Source organism: Rhinolophus sinicus, linkage group LG05, assembly GCF_036562045.2.
Source record: "Rhinolophus sinicus isolate RSC01 linkage group LG05, ASM3656204v1, whole genome shotgun sequence".
In the NCBI taxonomy this organism is placed as follows: Eukaryota; Metazoa; Chordata; class Mammalia; order Chiroptera; family Rhinolophidae; genus Rhinolophus; species Rhinolophus sinicus.
The window spans coordinates 176,261,241-176,278,539 of record NC_133755.1 but is presented as its reverse complement, the minus strand read 5'-3'; the positions used below and the strand labels follow the sequence as shown (position 1 = coordinate 176,278,539).

Below are 17,299 nucleotides of genomic sequence, written 5' to 3'. Positions count from 1 at the left end.
GGGGAGCAGGCTGGGCCGAGGGCAGCGGTCGCGGCGCTCTGGGGGCGGGGTCACATGCCGCCCGCCGCGGGGTGGAGGGCGCGGGCTGGGCGCTGGGGAGGAAGGTGGGCTCTCCGCTGACCAGGTCCGCGGTGAGCGGCTGGGAGCAGCCCAAGACCACGCGCTGGCAGGTAGGAAGGGGAGGCCTGCTCGTGGGGGCGGGCGAGAGCGTCAGCCAAGCAGGGCAAAGAGGAGAGCTGGGAGGGCGGCGTCGGGGCGCGGCTGGGGAATGGCCGGGGCGCCCCCGCGAGGACGCGCGGACCCCGACTGACCCGCCGACCCTCCGCGGGTGGTGAGGGCCTGTCTCCGAGCCTCCGCAGCCCTGCTCTTCTCTGGTCGTCGCCCTTCTGTGGTTCCTTTCTGAGGCCCACAGAGCACGTGCCGGCACCTTCAGCCCGGGCGCGGTAGTCACGGAGTGGTAACAAGCAGGACGAAACAAGTCTCATTCAAATTGGAACCTTCCGGACTCGGCTTCTGGCTCTGACAGTGGAGGTTGAATGGATTGAATGCTAATAGCTTTCTAAACCCGGCAACGGTCATTTTAACGTGAGAAACCCCAGAAGGTTCTACAATTCATTCCTTTTCCAAATTCTGGTCTGTAGTCCCACACTCTTAGTTATTTTTACCCGTGGAGGTAGGATGGCCATGTTTCTGTTCCTTAGGTTAAATTGTGCTTCCCCAGTTGAGCTCACGCTCCTTTTTACTTCCTGTGTTCATATGATTTACAAACCCGGCTCTTCCATTTATTTCCCTTTTCCTAGTCCTCAAATCTTTTCCTCCTGTTGGTTCCCATATTGTTGCACGGAGGTGCTCTCTCTCTAATTTGCCCCTAAGTCTAGGTCTTCCCAAGTATCTTTTTTTTTTAAGTAATAATTACCATTTATTTTTATTTTTTTAATTTTTATTGGGGAATATTGGGGAACTGTGCTTTTCCAGGACCCCTCATCTCTAAGTCAAGTCGTTTTCAATCTTGTTGTGGAGGGTGCAGCCCACTGGCCCATGTGGGAATCGAACCTGTGACGTTAGTGTTATGAGCACTGTGTTCTAACAAACCGAGCCAACTGGCCGCCTCTTCCCAAGTATCTTTGCCTTTTGTCTTTGTTGCATGCATTCTCCTCTTTGACCGTCTCATCAGTTCCATCACATTGAACCTCCACTCTTGTGCTCCAGGCACTGGCTGGAACACCTGCACATTAATGAATGACGTGTGAGTGCTCTAAACTACTCCTCGAACTGAACTAGGAGTTCTCCTCTTTCACTCTCACGTGAAAACCTGCTTTTCTTCCTATTTCTCCAAATTATCCGGATTTTAAACCTCCATTCATGTATTCAGCAAACTTTTTTGTGCACAGACTATGTGTCAGACACTGTTCTAGACCCTGGGAATATAATGGTAAGCAACTAATTACAGAAGGTGGGGAGAGAGACACTAAAATTAGTTCACAAGAAGTTATCAGATGGTGATGTCATAGAGTGATTGGAGGGGCTACGTTAGTTAGACAGTGTGAGCAATGGCCTCCAGAACCTCCAAATTGTATAACTTTGGCCCACTCTGGGGAGGAACCAGATCTCCTGGCAAAATGATTATAATATTTATCAGGAAGAGTAAACTGACATAAATAAGTCAAGTTTGAGATAGAGGAGTAATGCTATCAAAATACGTTACAAAGCTTCAGATAGCATTAAAGACTATGGTAGCACTGGAACCGAATAGATAGCCAGAAAGAAAACGAGAAGGACATATATGTGTTTGTACCGTGTTTCCCTGAAAGTAAGACCGGGTCTTATATTAATTTTTGCTCCAAAAGATGCATTAGGGCTTATGTTCGGGGCATGTGATCCTGAAAAATCATGCAAGGGCTTATTTTCTGGCTAGGTCTTATTTTCGGGGAAACACGGTATGTACATATGTATGCATACATACACACGAATTTATAAGGTAAAGGAAAGATCACAAATCTATGGGAAAAAGCGGGATTATTCAATAAACTGAAAGAAAAGAAAAAAGGGGTCAGTTTGGGAAAATTTCTGAATAAAAAATTCACTTCTATACACCAGCAATAACTAACTAGGAATTTTAAAACTAACAAAAGATATTATTCATAACAGTATCAAAACTAAAGTTACCTACAAATAAATTAAAGCTGTGTAGTCCTTTAGGGAGAAAATTACGATGCTCTATTGAAACATAAAGGAAAACCCAAGTAAATGGAGAGATATATAGTATTTATGGATGGGAAGACTTGATATCATAAAGATGTCAGTTTTCCCCAGTTCTACAAATTGAGTGCTATTCTGATTAAAATTGCTGTATGATTTTTCATGGGACTTGACATGCTGAACCTAACATATGTATGGAAAGGAAAAGGACCAAGAATAGCTAAGTCAGTTTTGAAGAAAAATAAAGTCTTTTTCTCCCAGATATCAAAACTTAATATAAAACCGTAATAATTAAGACTACTGTCTTAATTACTGATACTGGCTCAGGGATAGAAAAGTAGAATCATGGAACAGCATAGAGAGCCTAGAAACACACCCGCATACTTAGGGGAGCTTAGCATACCACTAACTGGTATACAAAGCAAGGGGAAAATCCTAGAAGAGTCCGGTAATGATGCTGAGATATGTGGTGTCCATATAGAATAAAGACAAAATTAGATTCCTACTTCATACCATTCACAACAGTCATTTGCAGGTGGATTAAAGCCCTAGATGTGAAAGACACATCTGTAAACTATTTAGGAAAAGATACAGGAGGCTATATTGTTCCTAGGAAATATTTCTTTTTTTGTTTCATTGTGGTTAAATACACAGCATAAAATTATCATATTAGCCACTTCTAGGTATACAGTTCTCTGGGATTCATGTTATTATTGTATAGCTATCACTGCTATCTCCAGAACTTTTTCATGTTTCTGGGAAGGATTTCTTAAGTTACAAAAAACACCATTGAGGATGCTATTGCGTTTCTCCAAATGAGAGATGATGGTGACTTGAGCTACAGTGGTGGTAATAGTGAAGGTGGAGAACAGTAGATAGATTTGGGGTATGTTTTGGTGGCAGTAAACAAGTATTGTGCATGGTTTGGATGGGGCGGTGAGAGGAAAACAAGGAACAAGGGCGACATCTAGGTTTTTTGCTTGAGCTATGAGATGAATCATTTACCATTTATCATCAAAAACTACTTACCATTTATTTGGTAGATGAATGGAGAAAGAATTTGGGGAGAAAAAGATACAGAATTCTGCTTCGGACAGTTAAGTTTGAAAGGCCTGTTGAATATCCAAGTGTAAATGTTCCAGTAGCTGTTGGATAGATGGATCTGGAAAGATTGTGGCTGGCGGTACAACTTTGGGGCCACAGGCATATAGATAGTTAAAACTGTGATGTGTTAGGATTAGATTCAGTTGAATTACACAGAAAATATCAGATGATAGTGGCTTAAATAGGCAAATGATTCTATAGGTAGGCAGGCCTCTGCTGGTATGGAAGCAGCCCCATGGGCATCGGGGACTTGCTGCTCTGCCATCCTTAGCACGCTGCGTCATGGTGGAGATGGCTGCTTTAATGCCAGCTGTCCCCTGCTTACAGCAAGAGGGAAGGGGGAGGTGGCAGAAAGGCACATACTCTTCTTCAAGGACACTTCTCAGAAGTTGCACATAACACATCCACTTACAACCCATTAGCCAGGTCTTAGTGACCATGCTTAACTAGAGGTAAAGATAGACAATGTAGTCTTTATTCATTTTTTGTGTGCCCAGCTATCATTCAGGGGTTTTATTAATAAGAATGAAGAGGAGAATGGAAGTTTATTGTCAGTGTGGTTTCTTTGCCAAGCAGGGCAGTGAAGCTACCGTTAAAAAGGCTCCAGTGAGCTTCCTGTTGTTGAATTTCATGGAATTTTAAATGTTTGTTTCGTTTGGTACTCAGTCTCTTCCTTTTTATTTTCTGTGTCCTTCTTAGTCTCCTTCTCATAATTTCTCCTCTGTTCTCTACTTAAAATTAATGTTTCAGACTTAATGCCATCACAATTATTTCAAAGGCTTTATAAAAATAGAAATTTACAAGTTGAGTTTAAAATTACGTGGAAGTGTCAAAAACCTAGAATAGTCAATCTTGAAAAGGAAGAACAAATTCAGAGAATTTATACTGCCTGGCTGTAAGATTTATTATAAAACTACAATAATCAATATGGTTTGATATTTATATAAGGATAGGCAGATAGATGAATGGAATGGAACACAGTTCAGAAATAGCCCCGTATTTATATAGCCACTTGATTTTCGACCAAGGTACAAAGGCAATTCAATGAAGAAAGGAAAGTCTTTTCACCAAATGATGCTGGAACTATTGGGTAGCCACAAAGGGGGAAAAAAAAAAACCCACCTCAACTCCTATCTCACCCAATACATAAAAAATAATTTGAGATGGATCATAGAGGTAAATGTAAAAGTTGAAACAAAAATGCCTTTTAGAGAAACTCAGGAGAATGTCTGTGTCTTTGAGTAGGCAACAATTTCTAAGACAGCAATATAATAACCATAAAAGCAAAAATTTCATAAAAGAGATGTTATGAAAATTAAAACTGCTCATCAAAAGCTACCTTTAGGGAAATAAATAGGCAAGTCACAGAGTAGAAGATATTTGCAGTATATGTGTACATATATGTGATAAAGAATTTGTTTCCAGAATTTATAAAGAACTCATAACTAATTTAAAAAAATAATTCAATTTAAAAATGGGCAAAAGACTTGAACAGACACTTCACACAAAAATAAATGTAAATCACTAGCATGAGTATAAAAGTGTTCAACATTGTTGTTAATTTTTCGAGAATTGTAAAATAACCCCACAATGAGATCCTACCATATACCCACTAACATGGCTAGCATCAAACAGGCCAACAGCGTCACGTATTGGCAAGGGTGTGGAACACCTCCTTCTCCTGCAGTACTGGCGCAGTGTAAAATGCTGCAGTAATGTTGGAAAAATATTTTGCAGTGTCATAAAGTTAAAGATATATTTGCCATATGACCCAGCAATCCCACTCCTAGATATTTACCCAGAGAAGTGAAAATATGTCTCCAAAAAGATTTGTATTAGAATGCTCATAGTGGCCTGTGGTAGGCAGAATATTGGCCCCCCAAAAATGTCTGTGCCCAAATCCCTGAAACCTGTGAGTATCACCTTACATGGCAAAGGGACTCTGCAAGTGGAATTAAAGTTATATATCTTCAGGTAGGGAGGTGATTTTAGATGATCAGGGAGAGCCTCATGTAATCGCGTGGATTAGAAGTGGAAGAGGAAAGCAGAAAAATCAGAGTTGTGGCAGTGTGCGAAGGATAAGCTGTTGCTGGTTCTGAGATGTAGGAAGCTGCCTTCAGAGATCAGAGGGAGGTGTCTGAGAGCCGAGGGCGGTGCCCAGACAAAAACTGGCAAGGAAACAAGGACTTGAGTTCTGCAGCTGCGTGGAACTGAATTCTGCCAACAACCTGAAGGAGCCTGGAGGTGCGTTCTTCCCATAGCTTTCAGTAAGGAATGCAGCCCTGCTAACACCTTGCTGTCAGCCCTGTGAGACTTAGAGCAGAGAAATTCAATCTAAACTCGTGCCTAGGAATCTGAATTTTAATCTGCAGATAATCCTAGGATGACATTTTGAGAAACTATTTTATATACTATTCTTCCATAATTTCACTCAAAGTTCATGGTTTCAACAAATAGTATACGAGGTCTGACAATTAAGTTCGTGAACTTGTTGAAATGATGTTAGTAACCTTTTTTTGATATCAGAGGGATTATTCATTATGAATTTGTACCAACTGAACAAACAGTTAACCAAGTTTGCTATTTGGAAGTGCTGAAAAGGCTGTGTGAAACAGTTAGACGAATTGAACTTTTTGCCAACAATTCATGGCTCCTGCATCACTACAATGCACCAGCTCACACGGCACTGTCTGTGAGGGAGTTTTTAGCCAATAAACAAATAACTGTATTGGAACACCCTCCCTACTCACCTGATCTGGCCCCCAATGACTTCTTTCTTTATCCGAAGATAAAGGAAATATTGAAAGAAGACATTTTGATGACATTCAGGACATCGAGGGTAATACGACGACAACTCTGATGGCCATTCCAGAAAAAGAGTTCCAAAATTGCTTTAAAGGGTGGACTAGGTACTGGCATTGATTCATAGCTTCCCAAGGGGAGTACTTGGAAGGTGACCATAGTGATACTCAGCAATGAGGTGTGTGGCACTTTTTCTAGGATGAGTTCACGAACTTCAGACCTTGTATGCTGATGACTCAAATCTATGTCTACAGCGTAGGCCTCTCTGCTGAGCCCACTTAGCTTTATGGAGATCTTCCATGAATATTGTACAAGAACCTTAATCTCAGCATGTTGAAATTGGGGATTCATCCTTTCCCTCAAATCCATTTCTCTTCTTGTATTTCCCTATTTTGGTAAATGTTATCCCTGTGTACTTGCCTCCAGGCAGCACCCTCTGCTCCCTCTATACACATGAAAATTTTAGTTAAAATGTAATGAGAACGTGGAATTGTGAGAAGGAAGACAAGAGGAAACTCAGAAGACAGTCATAGCACTGGGAGAGGTTGCAGTAAGTTACAGGATTATCAGAAACTGATAGAGACCTTAATTACTTGGACATAAAATGCCTCTAGAGTTAAAGTCAGCTTAGCCTAAAGGTGATTGTCTTGAAGGCATACCCTTCAAGGAAATAGGGAGTAGAGCATCTCCTCCATTAGAAGTGGCACAGAAACTTGCTTTTACCAGGAGCATGAAAGAGTAGAAATTGGAACTCCACTCTAATTCTATGCCAAATTTGGTTGTGGGGTTTGAATTCACATTGTCTTCAGAATGCTGGGAACCCAAGTTGAAAAATCCATAAATTTGTAATACTTGTTTCACTTTGGCCGAGAAAATTTGAAACTATGCTGTAGCCCAGAGGACTCCCACAGGAAATACTTCCACTGAAGATGAGCTCTCAAAGATTACAAAGCATATAAGCAATCTGTGAAGGATAGCAGGCCTAATTATTAGAAATAGTGGTTCAACAGACAGACTTTAAGTATGTTTAAAGTATAAAGGAATATTATAAACTACAGGAAAGCCTGTTAGCTAAAGGAACCAGTAATTATTGCTTACAAGTCTAAGGTTTGAATACAGGGTCTGTCGGGTCAGTGATGGGCTACTTAGTCTGGGATGGCCTCACGTGCCTGCTGGCTGTTGGTTGGTGCTGGTGGCTGGGCTAATGGGGGTATCGGGCAGCATTTTTCTTGTCATCCAGCAGATTGAGCTGGGTATTTTCACAATGCGATGGTCACAGGATTCCCAAGGCAGCAGAGACAACCCTCTGTGTGCAGGTGCTTCTCAGGTGTCTTTGCATCCTGTTTCTATTGTCTTTTTCTTTCTTTTTTTAGGTTTATTGGGGTGACAATTGTTAGTCAAGTTACATAAATTTCAGGTGTACAGTTCTGTAATACATCATCTATATCACATTGTGTGTTCAACCACCCAGAGTCAGTTCTCTTTCCATCACCATATTTGATCCCCTTTACCCACATCTACCACCCCATTCTCCCCTTACCCTCTGGTAACCATTAAACTATTGTCCGTGTCTATGAGTTTTGGTGTTTCTATTGTCTTGACGGCCAAAGTCAGTTGTAAGGCCAGTTCAGAGTCAGTATGGGGGGGGGGGGGGTCTGCCAGAGAACAGGGAACTAGGAAAGTGAGTAACTTATGGCCATTGTTTTCACAATCTGCTGTGCTTTAAGACAAAAAACAATAGCCTTTAAAAAGAGCAGACGAGTGTGAAAGTGAGCTGATGTGAAATTTTAGAAATCAAAAAAGTCATTGAAATACTCAGTGGATTGAATGGCAGGCTAACTACAGCTACTGTGTTTCCCCAAAAATAAGACCTAGCCGGACAATCAGCTCTAATGTGTCTTTTGGAGTAAAAATTAATATAAGACCCGGTCTTATTTTACTATCAAAATATTTTACTTACTTTTTGTTATTTATAGAAAAATAAGACCCAAGTCTCATTAATATTTGCTCCAAAAGGCGCATTAGAGCTGATTGTCCGGCTAGGTCTTATTTTTGGGGAAACACGTAATAAAGGATTGGTGAATTGGAAGATAGATTTAGGGAAACAATCCATAATGTCTACCAGAGAGACAGAAAAAGGAAGAAAATATGGAGAAAGTTGAGATTTGGAGGATAGAATAAGTCTAAATATCTAGTAGGAAGTACTCATACCAGAAGATTAAAAGAAAACAAAACAGATGGAGTTCTAGGTGGTAATTATTAAGAAAATTGCAGAATTGGAGGAAGATACAAGTTCAAAGATTGAAGGAGCACACTAAATCCTGAGTGGGATACATAAAAACAAACCCATACCCAGACGTAAAGGAGAGAAGTTTAAGAACTTCAGAAACAACGAGAAGATCTTGAAACTGCCAGATGGAATGCAATATCAATGATAATGGTAAGTAACACTTACCGAGCACTTCACCTGGAATAGGCACTGTTCTGTGTGCTTTACATGTGTTAACTCATACAATATTGATGACCCTTTATAGTAGTCCTATTATTGCCATTTTATAGATGAGGAAAGCGAGACACAGAGCTTAACTAGCCTATAGTCATGTCTAGTTGTGTTTTAAAATATGTCCAGGATTTTGTTTTACTCATGTATGGTAAGATGACATACACAGAGACATCTGCCTTGAAAGAAGAGTTTATTATTTCTACGTAGTTCCCAAAAGGAGGGGCATGTCACACTCTGCAGAGCCATGTGGGGAAACATCACGGTTGGTCAGGAGGTGGAAGGAAGTGAGGGGAAATCTCGGGTCAGAGCCTTTGTTACGATTTTTTGGGAGGGAATGGACAAGACAGGATTGGCAAGCTGAACAAGTTAGATTAGGCTGTTTTGAATAATTTTTGGCAGGCTCTGGGCTGTAGGGATGGTCCCTCATTACCCATACCTGGCCCTGGGTTGATGTAGGGCTGGGGGCACTTTGGCTGGGCATGTGATAGCTGAAGGTGGTGTTTGGCGGTAGGGACTAGGTAGGGTCAGTTTGCATATGAAAGGTGTGCTCCAGAGCACATTGTTTGCAGTCTGTAGAAGTTAGCTAACCCTGGAAGGGTTAGTCTCCTGGGTCCTCAGGTCGCAGGATGTTACGCATCATAAAATAAGACCTAATTAGTACAAGTTATTGGTGGAACTGATTTGAAACTGGGCAGCGAGGTTCTGTAGAGAACAGTCTTGTCCTCTTGATTATTGTTTTGCCTGCAAAGATTACAGAGCAGACTTACAGCAGGTTGCTCGGGAGCAACAAGGAATATCCGATGTAATATCAGTGGGAGTACCATTATGTGCTGAAGGAAACCTGCTAATCTAGAATTCTAAACCAGCTATTTTCAGAAAGAGGGTGAAATGTCACATCTTCAGATTTGCTAAGACTGAGGGTGCTGCATTCAGGCCTTCATGAGAGAACTACCAACAGATCTACCTTCTTCCAGAATGATTTGAACCCACGAGGAAGTCGTAGATGTAAGCAGCAGTGGTAAGGAAAGAAATAGGCAGAAACATTGGTAAATATATAGATGGACTACTTTTAAAATGACATCTTTTAGGGTGTTTAAAAATCATGTGTTGGAATTAAAATACTAGACAAAAATGCCTAAGAAGATCGGAGAGGTCAGATTGGATTTAAAGCATTTTAACATTCTCATTTGGGAGGATAATGGTATTGCTTAAATTTATATTTAAATAGCAGGTTTGAAATGTAGTTATTTTCTAAATGAATAGAAATAGATGGTATAACTTTAAACCAGTTAAGGGGTCATAAAGAAAACTTGATCTATCCGACATACAATAAATGTAAAAGGATTTAACTCATCTATTAAAAGACAGATTTTGAAATGAACTATACACGACACCAAAGATTATAAGCATGATGGGGAAAAATGTGATAATTGAATACTTGTTAAAAGAAAACTGGTAAGGAAAGACTAATATGTGAACTAGAACTTAAGGCAATACATGTTGATAGGGACAAAGAAAGATTGTATATGATGATAAAAAGAACAGGGTACTAAGATTGGAATAATCTTGAATTTGTATGCACTAATATATCTTTTCACATGACAAAAAAAATGGAGTATTCATTTAGCACAGTAATTAGAGAGTTCTGCTTTACAGGGTGAGATCCATGAAGGCAGGGACATAATTTTCACGTTCGCTGCTATATTTCCAGTGCTTACAACAGTTCCTGGTTCACAGGGATTCAGATAAGTATTTGTTGGATGAATAAATAATTTAAAGAAATAATGGACAGCTATGGGGGGAAGTTGATAAATGCACAAGAGAGTATGAAAATTTTAAAAGCCTCTCTCAGGTACTAGTAGATGGTGCAGACAAAATTGGTAAGGCTGTAGGAACTTTTTTTTTTCCAATTCTTTTTTAAATTGGGGAATATTGGGAAACAGTGTGTTTCTCCAGGGCCCATCAGCTCCAAGTCGTTGTCCTTCAATCTAGTTGTGTAGGGCGCAGCTCAGCTCCAAGTCCAGTCGCCGTTTTCAATCTTTAGTTGCAGGGGGTGCAGCCCACCATCCCATGTGGGAGTTGAACTGGCAACCTTGTTGTTGAGAGCTCACATTCTAACCAACTGAGCCATCCGGCTGCCCCTCCGACAGCTCAGCGGCAGCTTGTTGTCTTCAATCTAGCTGTGGAGGGCGCAGCTCACTGGCCCATGTGGGAATCCAACCAGCAATCCTGATGTTCAGAGCTCGTGCTCTAACCAACTGAGCCATCCAGCAATCCCTGTAAGAACTTTTAACAATACAATTAACATGGTTGATATAATGGATGTACTAAATTCTGTCCATAACGGAGAATAAGTTTTTATGATAGATTTATAAATATTGGCTGCAACCAGGTAACAAAGCACGTCTCCACAATTCCAAAGAATCTATGTTGCAGAGCACAATAAAAAGGTAATCTTTAGGCATTTTTTGTTTGGAAACCAAAAACAATCCCAAACAACCCATGGATTAGAGGAAATCACAGTGGAAAAATTAGGACTTGTGAAATTTAGGTGAAGCAAAAGTTATATGGGAATTTATAGTCCTAAATGAATGTATGAAAGAACAAAAATGCTTATAATATATTAGTTAAGGATTGTTGAAGAAGTTAGGAAAAGGACAGAGTGAACCCAAAAAAAGAAACAAGAAAATAATGAGCAAAAATGAAAAACAAAAGTAGATAGAGAAATGATAGGCAAAGCCAACAGATGATAAAAAATTAATAAACAATTTTTCTACTAATAAACTCTAGAAGATGTGCAAAAGTAAAAAAGCACAAATAAACAATGCTAAGAACAAAAAATGGTAGACAATTTTAGGGATAAAAAACAGGAATAGCACGTGTGCTTCAATGTTCATTGCAGCTTTATTTACGGTGGCCAAGACATGGAAACAACCAAAATGTCCTTCGATAGATGAATGGATAAAGAAGTTGTGGTATATATACACAATGGAATACTATTCGGCGGTAAGAAAAGATGATATAGGAACATTTGTGACAACATGGATGGGTCTTGAGAGTATAATGCTAAGCGAAATAAGTCAGACAAAAAAAGCAGAGAACCATATGATTTCACTGATATGTGGTATATAAACCAAAAACAACAAAAGAACAAGACAAACAAATGAGAAACAAAAGCTCATAGACACAGACAATAGTTTAGTGGTTACCAGAGGGTAACGGGGGCGGGGAGTGGGGGGTGGGAGATGAGGGTAAGGGGGATCGAATATATGGTGATGGAAGAACTGACTCTGGGTGGTGAACACACAATGGGATTTATAGATGATGTAATACAGAATTGCACACCTGAAATCTATATAACTTTACTAACAATTGTCTCCCCAATAAACTTTAAAAAACAGAACAAAACAGGAATAGCGTGATGAACAACTTTATGCTCATGATTTTGAAAACTTAAATGCTCATTTTCTTGAAAAACAGGTATTATCAAAACTAATTCAAGAAGAAAGAAAATCTGAATAAACCAGTAACTATAGAAATAATGACTAAAAAAGAGGCAACTTATCAACCCAATGCAATGTGTGGACCTTGTTTAGATCCTAATTCTAACCAATAGCACAAAAGTTTATGAAATAATTGAAACATTCATTGGATAGTTGATTGATGATACTAAGGAATTATTTATTTTTTTGGACATAATGGTGCTTAATTTTTTTATTTTAGATACATACTAAACCAATTACAAGTTAAATGATATGACATTTTGGATTTGCTTCAAAATAATGGAGTCTGGTCGTGGTGGTGGTGGTGGTGGTGGGAAGTAAATGTGGGTTACAGTATAGATTGTACCGTTCAGTACCATAGCCACCAGTCATATGTGGCTATTAAAATTAAGTAAGATAAATGTTTCAGTTCCTCGGTCCCACTAGCATAATTTCGCACTAGTGGTGCCAATACAAGAAATGTCTCTCATGCAGATACCCAATTGGATAGAGTAGCTATAGGTGAAACAGGATTGGCCATGTGTTGAAAATTTTTGAAGTTGACTGATGAGGTTTATTTTATTGGCTGCATTTTTATACATTTGAAATTTTCCATGAAAGGAGGAAACAAAAAACATGCATGACCTTTGTGAAGAAAATTACAAAAGATCTAAAAGCAGACTTGAAGATACACTTTTCATGAATGGAGGGACTATCAGTTCTCCCCAAATTAATCTGTCAATGCAGTTCAGTTCCAAAATCCCAATCGAGACAATCTTGAAATAAACTGGGGTGGGGTGCTCCCTCTAAAAGCTGTCAAGGCCTATTTTAAAAGTGTAGGAATTAAAAACATGTTACATCAGAGATGCAGGTTTAGACAGACAGACCAATGGAACAAAACTGTCCAGAAATGGGCCCTAGCTAGATCAGACCTTGGTATATGAGGAGTCGCTTCTAATCAATGGGAAAACGACGGTCTAATAATAAATGGACTTGAGATGTTTGGTTTTAAGAGTATGATGGTTTGATTTTAGGCAGTCTGGGTTTTAGGTGTTTGTAATGCTTCAAAATGGAAGTGTGCATGAGGCAGTTGAATATATGCCTCTGAAGCTTAGACCTGGCTTAGAGATTTGGGGATCATAAGCTTATAGGTGTTCATGTGTGTGAGGAAAGCACTAAAATTACTCAGCCAGAGAGAATAGCATGAGAAAAAAACGGGACCACAGATGGGAACCCAGTGGGACACTAATATTTAAGGGCCAGGCAAAGGCAGCTGAGCCAGCTTTAAGCTCAGTAAGGGCAGGGGCTTGGGTTGCCTTATTCACATCTCACGTTTCTGTCCCTGACAGGTCATAGGTGCTCAATAAATGTTTGTTGACTAAATGTGGGATGGAGTAGCCAGAAATGTGAGAATAAAACTGGAAGACAGAGCATAGTAGCTAGAGAAGGAGGGAGTTGTCAGATGCTTCAGATGAAGCAATAAGGTGACTGAAAGGGGACTGAACAACAGAGGTGTCACTCAGTGCTGGAGGGAAAGAATCTTCTAAGGGGAAGTGAGAGAAGAAGCTAGAGCCTGCTTGGATCGTTTGTTTTTTGTTTTCTTTTTGTGTTTTGATGGGAGAACATTTAGGGGGAGGATATTTAGGGGGGAGGAGTAGAAGAGCTGACAGAGAGGGAGTGTGTGAAGATGAAGACGAGAAAGGCAGTAGATGATGACTCAAGGTCCGCATGGAAGTGAAGAGATGAGATCTTGAACAGAGATGGTACATTTCCTTTTGGGAAAGGGATGAGACCTCTTAGACCCAGGAAGGAACAATGAAGTAAAGGTCCATTTGGAATCTGGAAAAGGCGATGCAGATACATATACCTTTGTAGGCCAAGGTAGATTTACTGCGGAGTCAGGAAGCTTAGGCTTTGGGGTGTCTTCCTTGCATGGCCCCTTGAGTGTTAGGAGTTACTGGGAGTTGCAATGTCCGAGATAGGTAGGGAGGGAACATTGTAATCCTGAAGCATTTATACAGAAGCATGTCTGACAGATTGCTTAACAGAATCTCAGAAGAAAGGTATCAAAATTTCTAAGACTCTAGTAGTTTATTGTGTGATATCTTTGCTCATTATAAATAACTTTCACTTTAGTACCTAGTCTGCTATTTGCGGTTTTGTGTTTTGTTTTTTTAAAGGGCCTCTCCCCATTTGAATGTTAAGCCCTTCATACCTGGATGTCTCCCAGCTTGTAGACATGGGGGCAGAAGTTGAGGGAGTTCAAGTTTCTGAGGGAAATAAGAGACAAGACCATTTGAGAGGGATGGAGGCAGGACAGGAGGCTTGGCAAAGTATGTGGATTGCTCCGAGTAGTCCTTGTGGGGATGAGAAGAGAACTGACAGGGGACAGCAAACAGGATTGAGAGCCCACTCACAATTTGTCTTACCCCGCCCCCATATTGGCTGTCCAAGTGCAGAAATGGAGAAGGCACATCTGTCAGGTTAGGATTGCAGGGTGGTAGGAAGAGGAGGGTCCTAGGGAGGGGAGGGAGCAGGCGGAGAGGATGGAGTGAGGCACCATGGAGTGGAGGCTGGGCAGGAGGGAAGTACAGACACAGGCAGGCTGCTCGTTCTGGAAACGCAAGGAGTGGAAGGTTTGTTGAGGCCGGGGAGCAGGGGAACTGGAAGTAATCAGACTCAGAGTTGAAAGTTATAGTTTATCTGGAGAAAGCTGCAAGGGCCTGGGATGTCATCTGAGGAAATCCAGAAAGCAGTGAGATGAAAGGTACTTTGCAGTATACCCCGATTTATGTCCAGGACTCCGTGGGGAGGACCCTGCTGCGGGAAGGTACGTGTAAGTTAGCACTGAACTTTCTTTGGCCAGAGAAGTAACAGTAAAGAATATTTGTATGCTGTCTTACAGTTGACGGCTTTATAGTAGGAGTGAGGATTGAAAGAAGCAGTGGTTATTTATGGCTCTGCATTTGTGTTTTAGTCAGATTTTCATACAGTAACTGAAATACAAAGCTATACCCAAACTCAAAGTAGTTTTCATTGCAGTTTTTTTATAATTTTTACCATTATCCTTAATGTCTCATAGAGAAGTAGCAGCAACCCATTAAACAAGTGAGAAGATAAGAAACAATGACCTTTAAAACAGTGACCTTTACAAGTTTACCCGTTGCCTAAACTAGTTTGCTTAGTCTACTGGAATTCCAAGAAAAAAATTTAAAAACTTTTTGTGTTATCACTAACGTATTTCTTACACATGTACACCAAGTAATTTCCCACTAATCTCTATAAAGCTGCTAGAAGTGTTTTATATGTTGAATCAAAGGACCACTTGTCACATGAGTCCCTCAAGAAACTGAAAAAAGTACCTCACCCAAAGAGAATCTGATATGATTCTAGAATAGTAAGTTGCTCTAGGAACCATTGCATCATTTTAGATCATCTTGACTCAGCTGATGAAATGGATCAGCAGTTCTCCTTTGATAGGATGCCAACAGTGAACACATTTCAGAGATTTTAAACAATGTTGGATACTGTTCTGAAGCAGCTAGAAAAAGCTAGCTCCTTCCACGGGTTCTAAGTATATCTTCCATTCAGAGCTGCTTTTCATTTCTGTAGGGCCTTTTGTCATCAGAGGTAAATATAAACATCTATGTGCGTATAGACTTTTAAAAAGACATTCAAAGTTTTAAATTCCTAGATTGATAGCCTGATTAATAATCTGTTTTCCAGTTTTCCTACTAATTGTTCACAATTGGACACAGTTTGAAGAAGAATAATCAAAGTACTAACAAAATATTCTCTTGAGTCAGCTTTAAGTTTTTAAGGAAGAAATATTTTTTAATCGAAAAGTTTTCTTCCTGGTCTGGAAAAATAACTAACTATGGGCAGTCCACTGTGATTGTGACATGTTCTTATGATTGAAAGGAATGCTTTTAATTAGACACTGAATTTAATTTGTTGTAATTGTTCTAAATATACAGAATGTCCCTGGCTGCTTATTGTGTCATGTGTTGCAGAAGACTAGGAACCTCAACTCCTCCGCCAAAAAACAACACATACTGGAAAGATATCAGTGAGTACAGTTTAAACAATAATATTTTCTTGGAGAAACAGTGCCCTGTTTCCAAGTTCATAGGGTGGTCCACAAACATTTATTTAACCCATGACAAATCTCAGATTTGTGTATGTCTTTTCTATACTAATGGTCCACCCCAAATTTGTAGGCCCAGAGCCATGCATAACTGCTTTTCCTTGGGGATCTTTTCCCTCCCCTATGCTTCCTGTCAGATTAGTGTTCTTCCTTCTCAACTCAGTTTAAGTATCACAGCATTCTCATTCAGCGGCTATTTATTATGTTCCTGCAAAACAAGGTACCAGGCATGTATTAACTTCTGGGAATTCAGTGGCGAGCCAGGAGGATGTTGTGCTTGCTTTGCGGGAGCTTAGGATCTAGCACTAATCTAACTGTCTTTATTTGTAAAATCAGAAGATTGGCCTAGGTCATCTTTCATTCATTTGACAAATATTTATTTATCATCTGCTGTGTGCCAAGTATTGTCCCAGGCACTGAGGATTCAGTACAGGCATGCCTCAGAGATACTGCCGGCTCCGTGCCAGACCACTGCAACAAAGCAACTATTGCAATAAAGCAAGTCACGAAGTTTTTGGTTTCCCAGTGCATATAAAAGTTATGTTTATACTACACTGTAGTCTATTCAGTGTGCAGTATTATGTTAGTGTCTAAAAAAATAATGTATATGCCTTAATTAAAAAATGTTGTTACTAAAAGATGCTAACCATTACCTGAGCCTTCAGCAAGTTGTCACCTCTTTTCTGGTGGAGGGTCTTAACCGTCAATTTATTAAAAAACACAATAAAGTGCAGTGCAGTAAAATGAGGTATGCGTGTATTGAATAACACAGAGTCTCTGTTCTTGTGGAGCTTCCTTTTGACCTTTGCAATAGACCTATTTTTACAATAGATCTTTTTCATCTAGAAAATTTTATGATTCTGTATTTTAAGTATAAAAAGAGGAGTGGGGACAAAGAAAGGAGCTTTTTTTCCTCATTTCTAGCAGAACAAATTCCAAAGAGTGATGAGTTGACTTTAGGGTAGGAGAAAAGGCTGTGAGACTGTGTTCTGTTTCCAGGGTCCCGTGAAAAAGAAACATTCTAGTAGAAAGTAATGGTGGTAGCTGCAGAGAGGCAAGTAA

The 17,299-nt window shown here is 40.0% G+C and overlaps 1 protein-coding gene across 6 annotated transcripts in view; it reads left to right on the top strand.

The window, feature by feature from the left end:
- The first annotated feature begins 30 nt into the window (after positions 1 to 30).
- SERAC1 (serine active site containing 1) overlaps positions 31 to 17,299 on the top strand; it is a 61,400-nt gene continuing 44,131 nt past the window's right edge. For 2 of the 6 annotated variants that reach the window (XM_074333756.1, XM_019749382.2), the window contains exons 1-2: positions 31 to 170; positions 16,068 to 16,159. In XM_074333756.1, coding sequence (XP_074189857.1) covers positions 16,069 to 16,159 — 91 coding nt within the window. In that variant the 5' untranslated portion in view covers positions 31 to 170; position 16,068. Of the gene's footprint in view, positions 171 to 1,303; positions 1,433 to 8,160; positions 8,546 to 14,682; positions 14,921 to 16,067; positions 16,160 to 17,299 lie in introns of those variants that run through there. The other 4 variants (XM_074333755.1, XM_074333753.1, XM_074333757.1 and 1 more) reach the window with 4 other exon arrangements.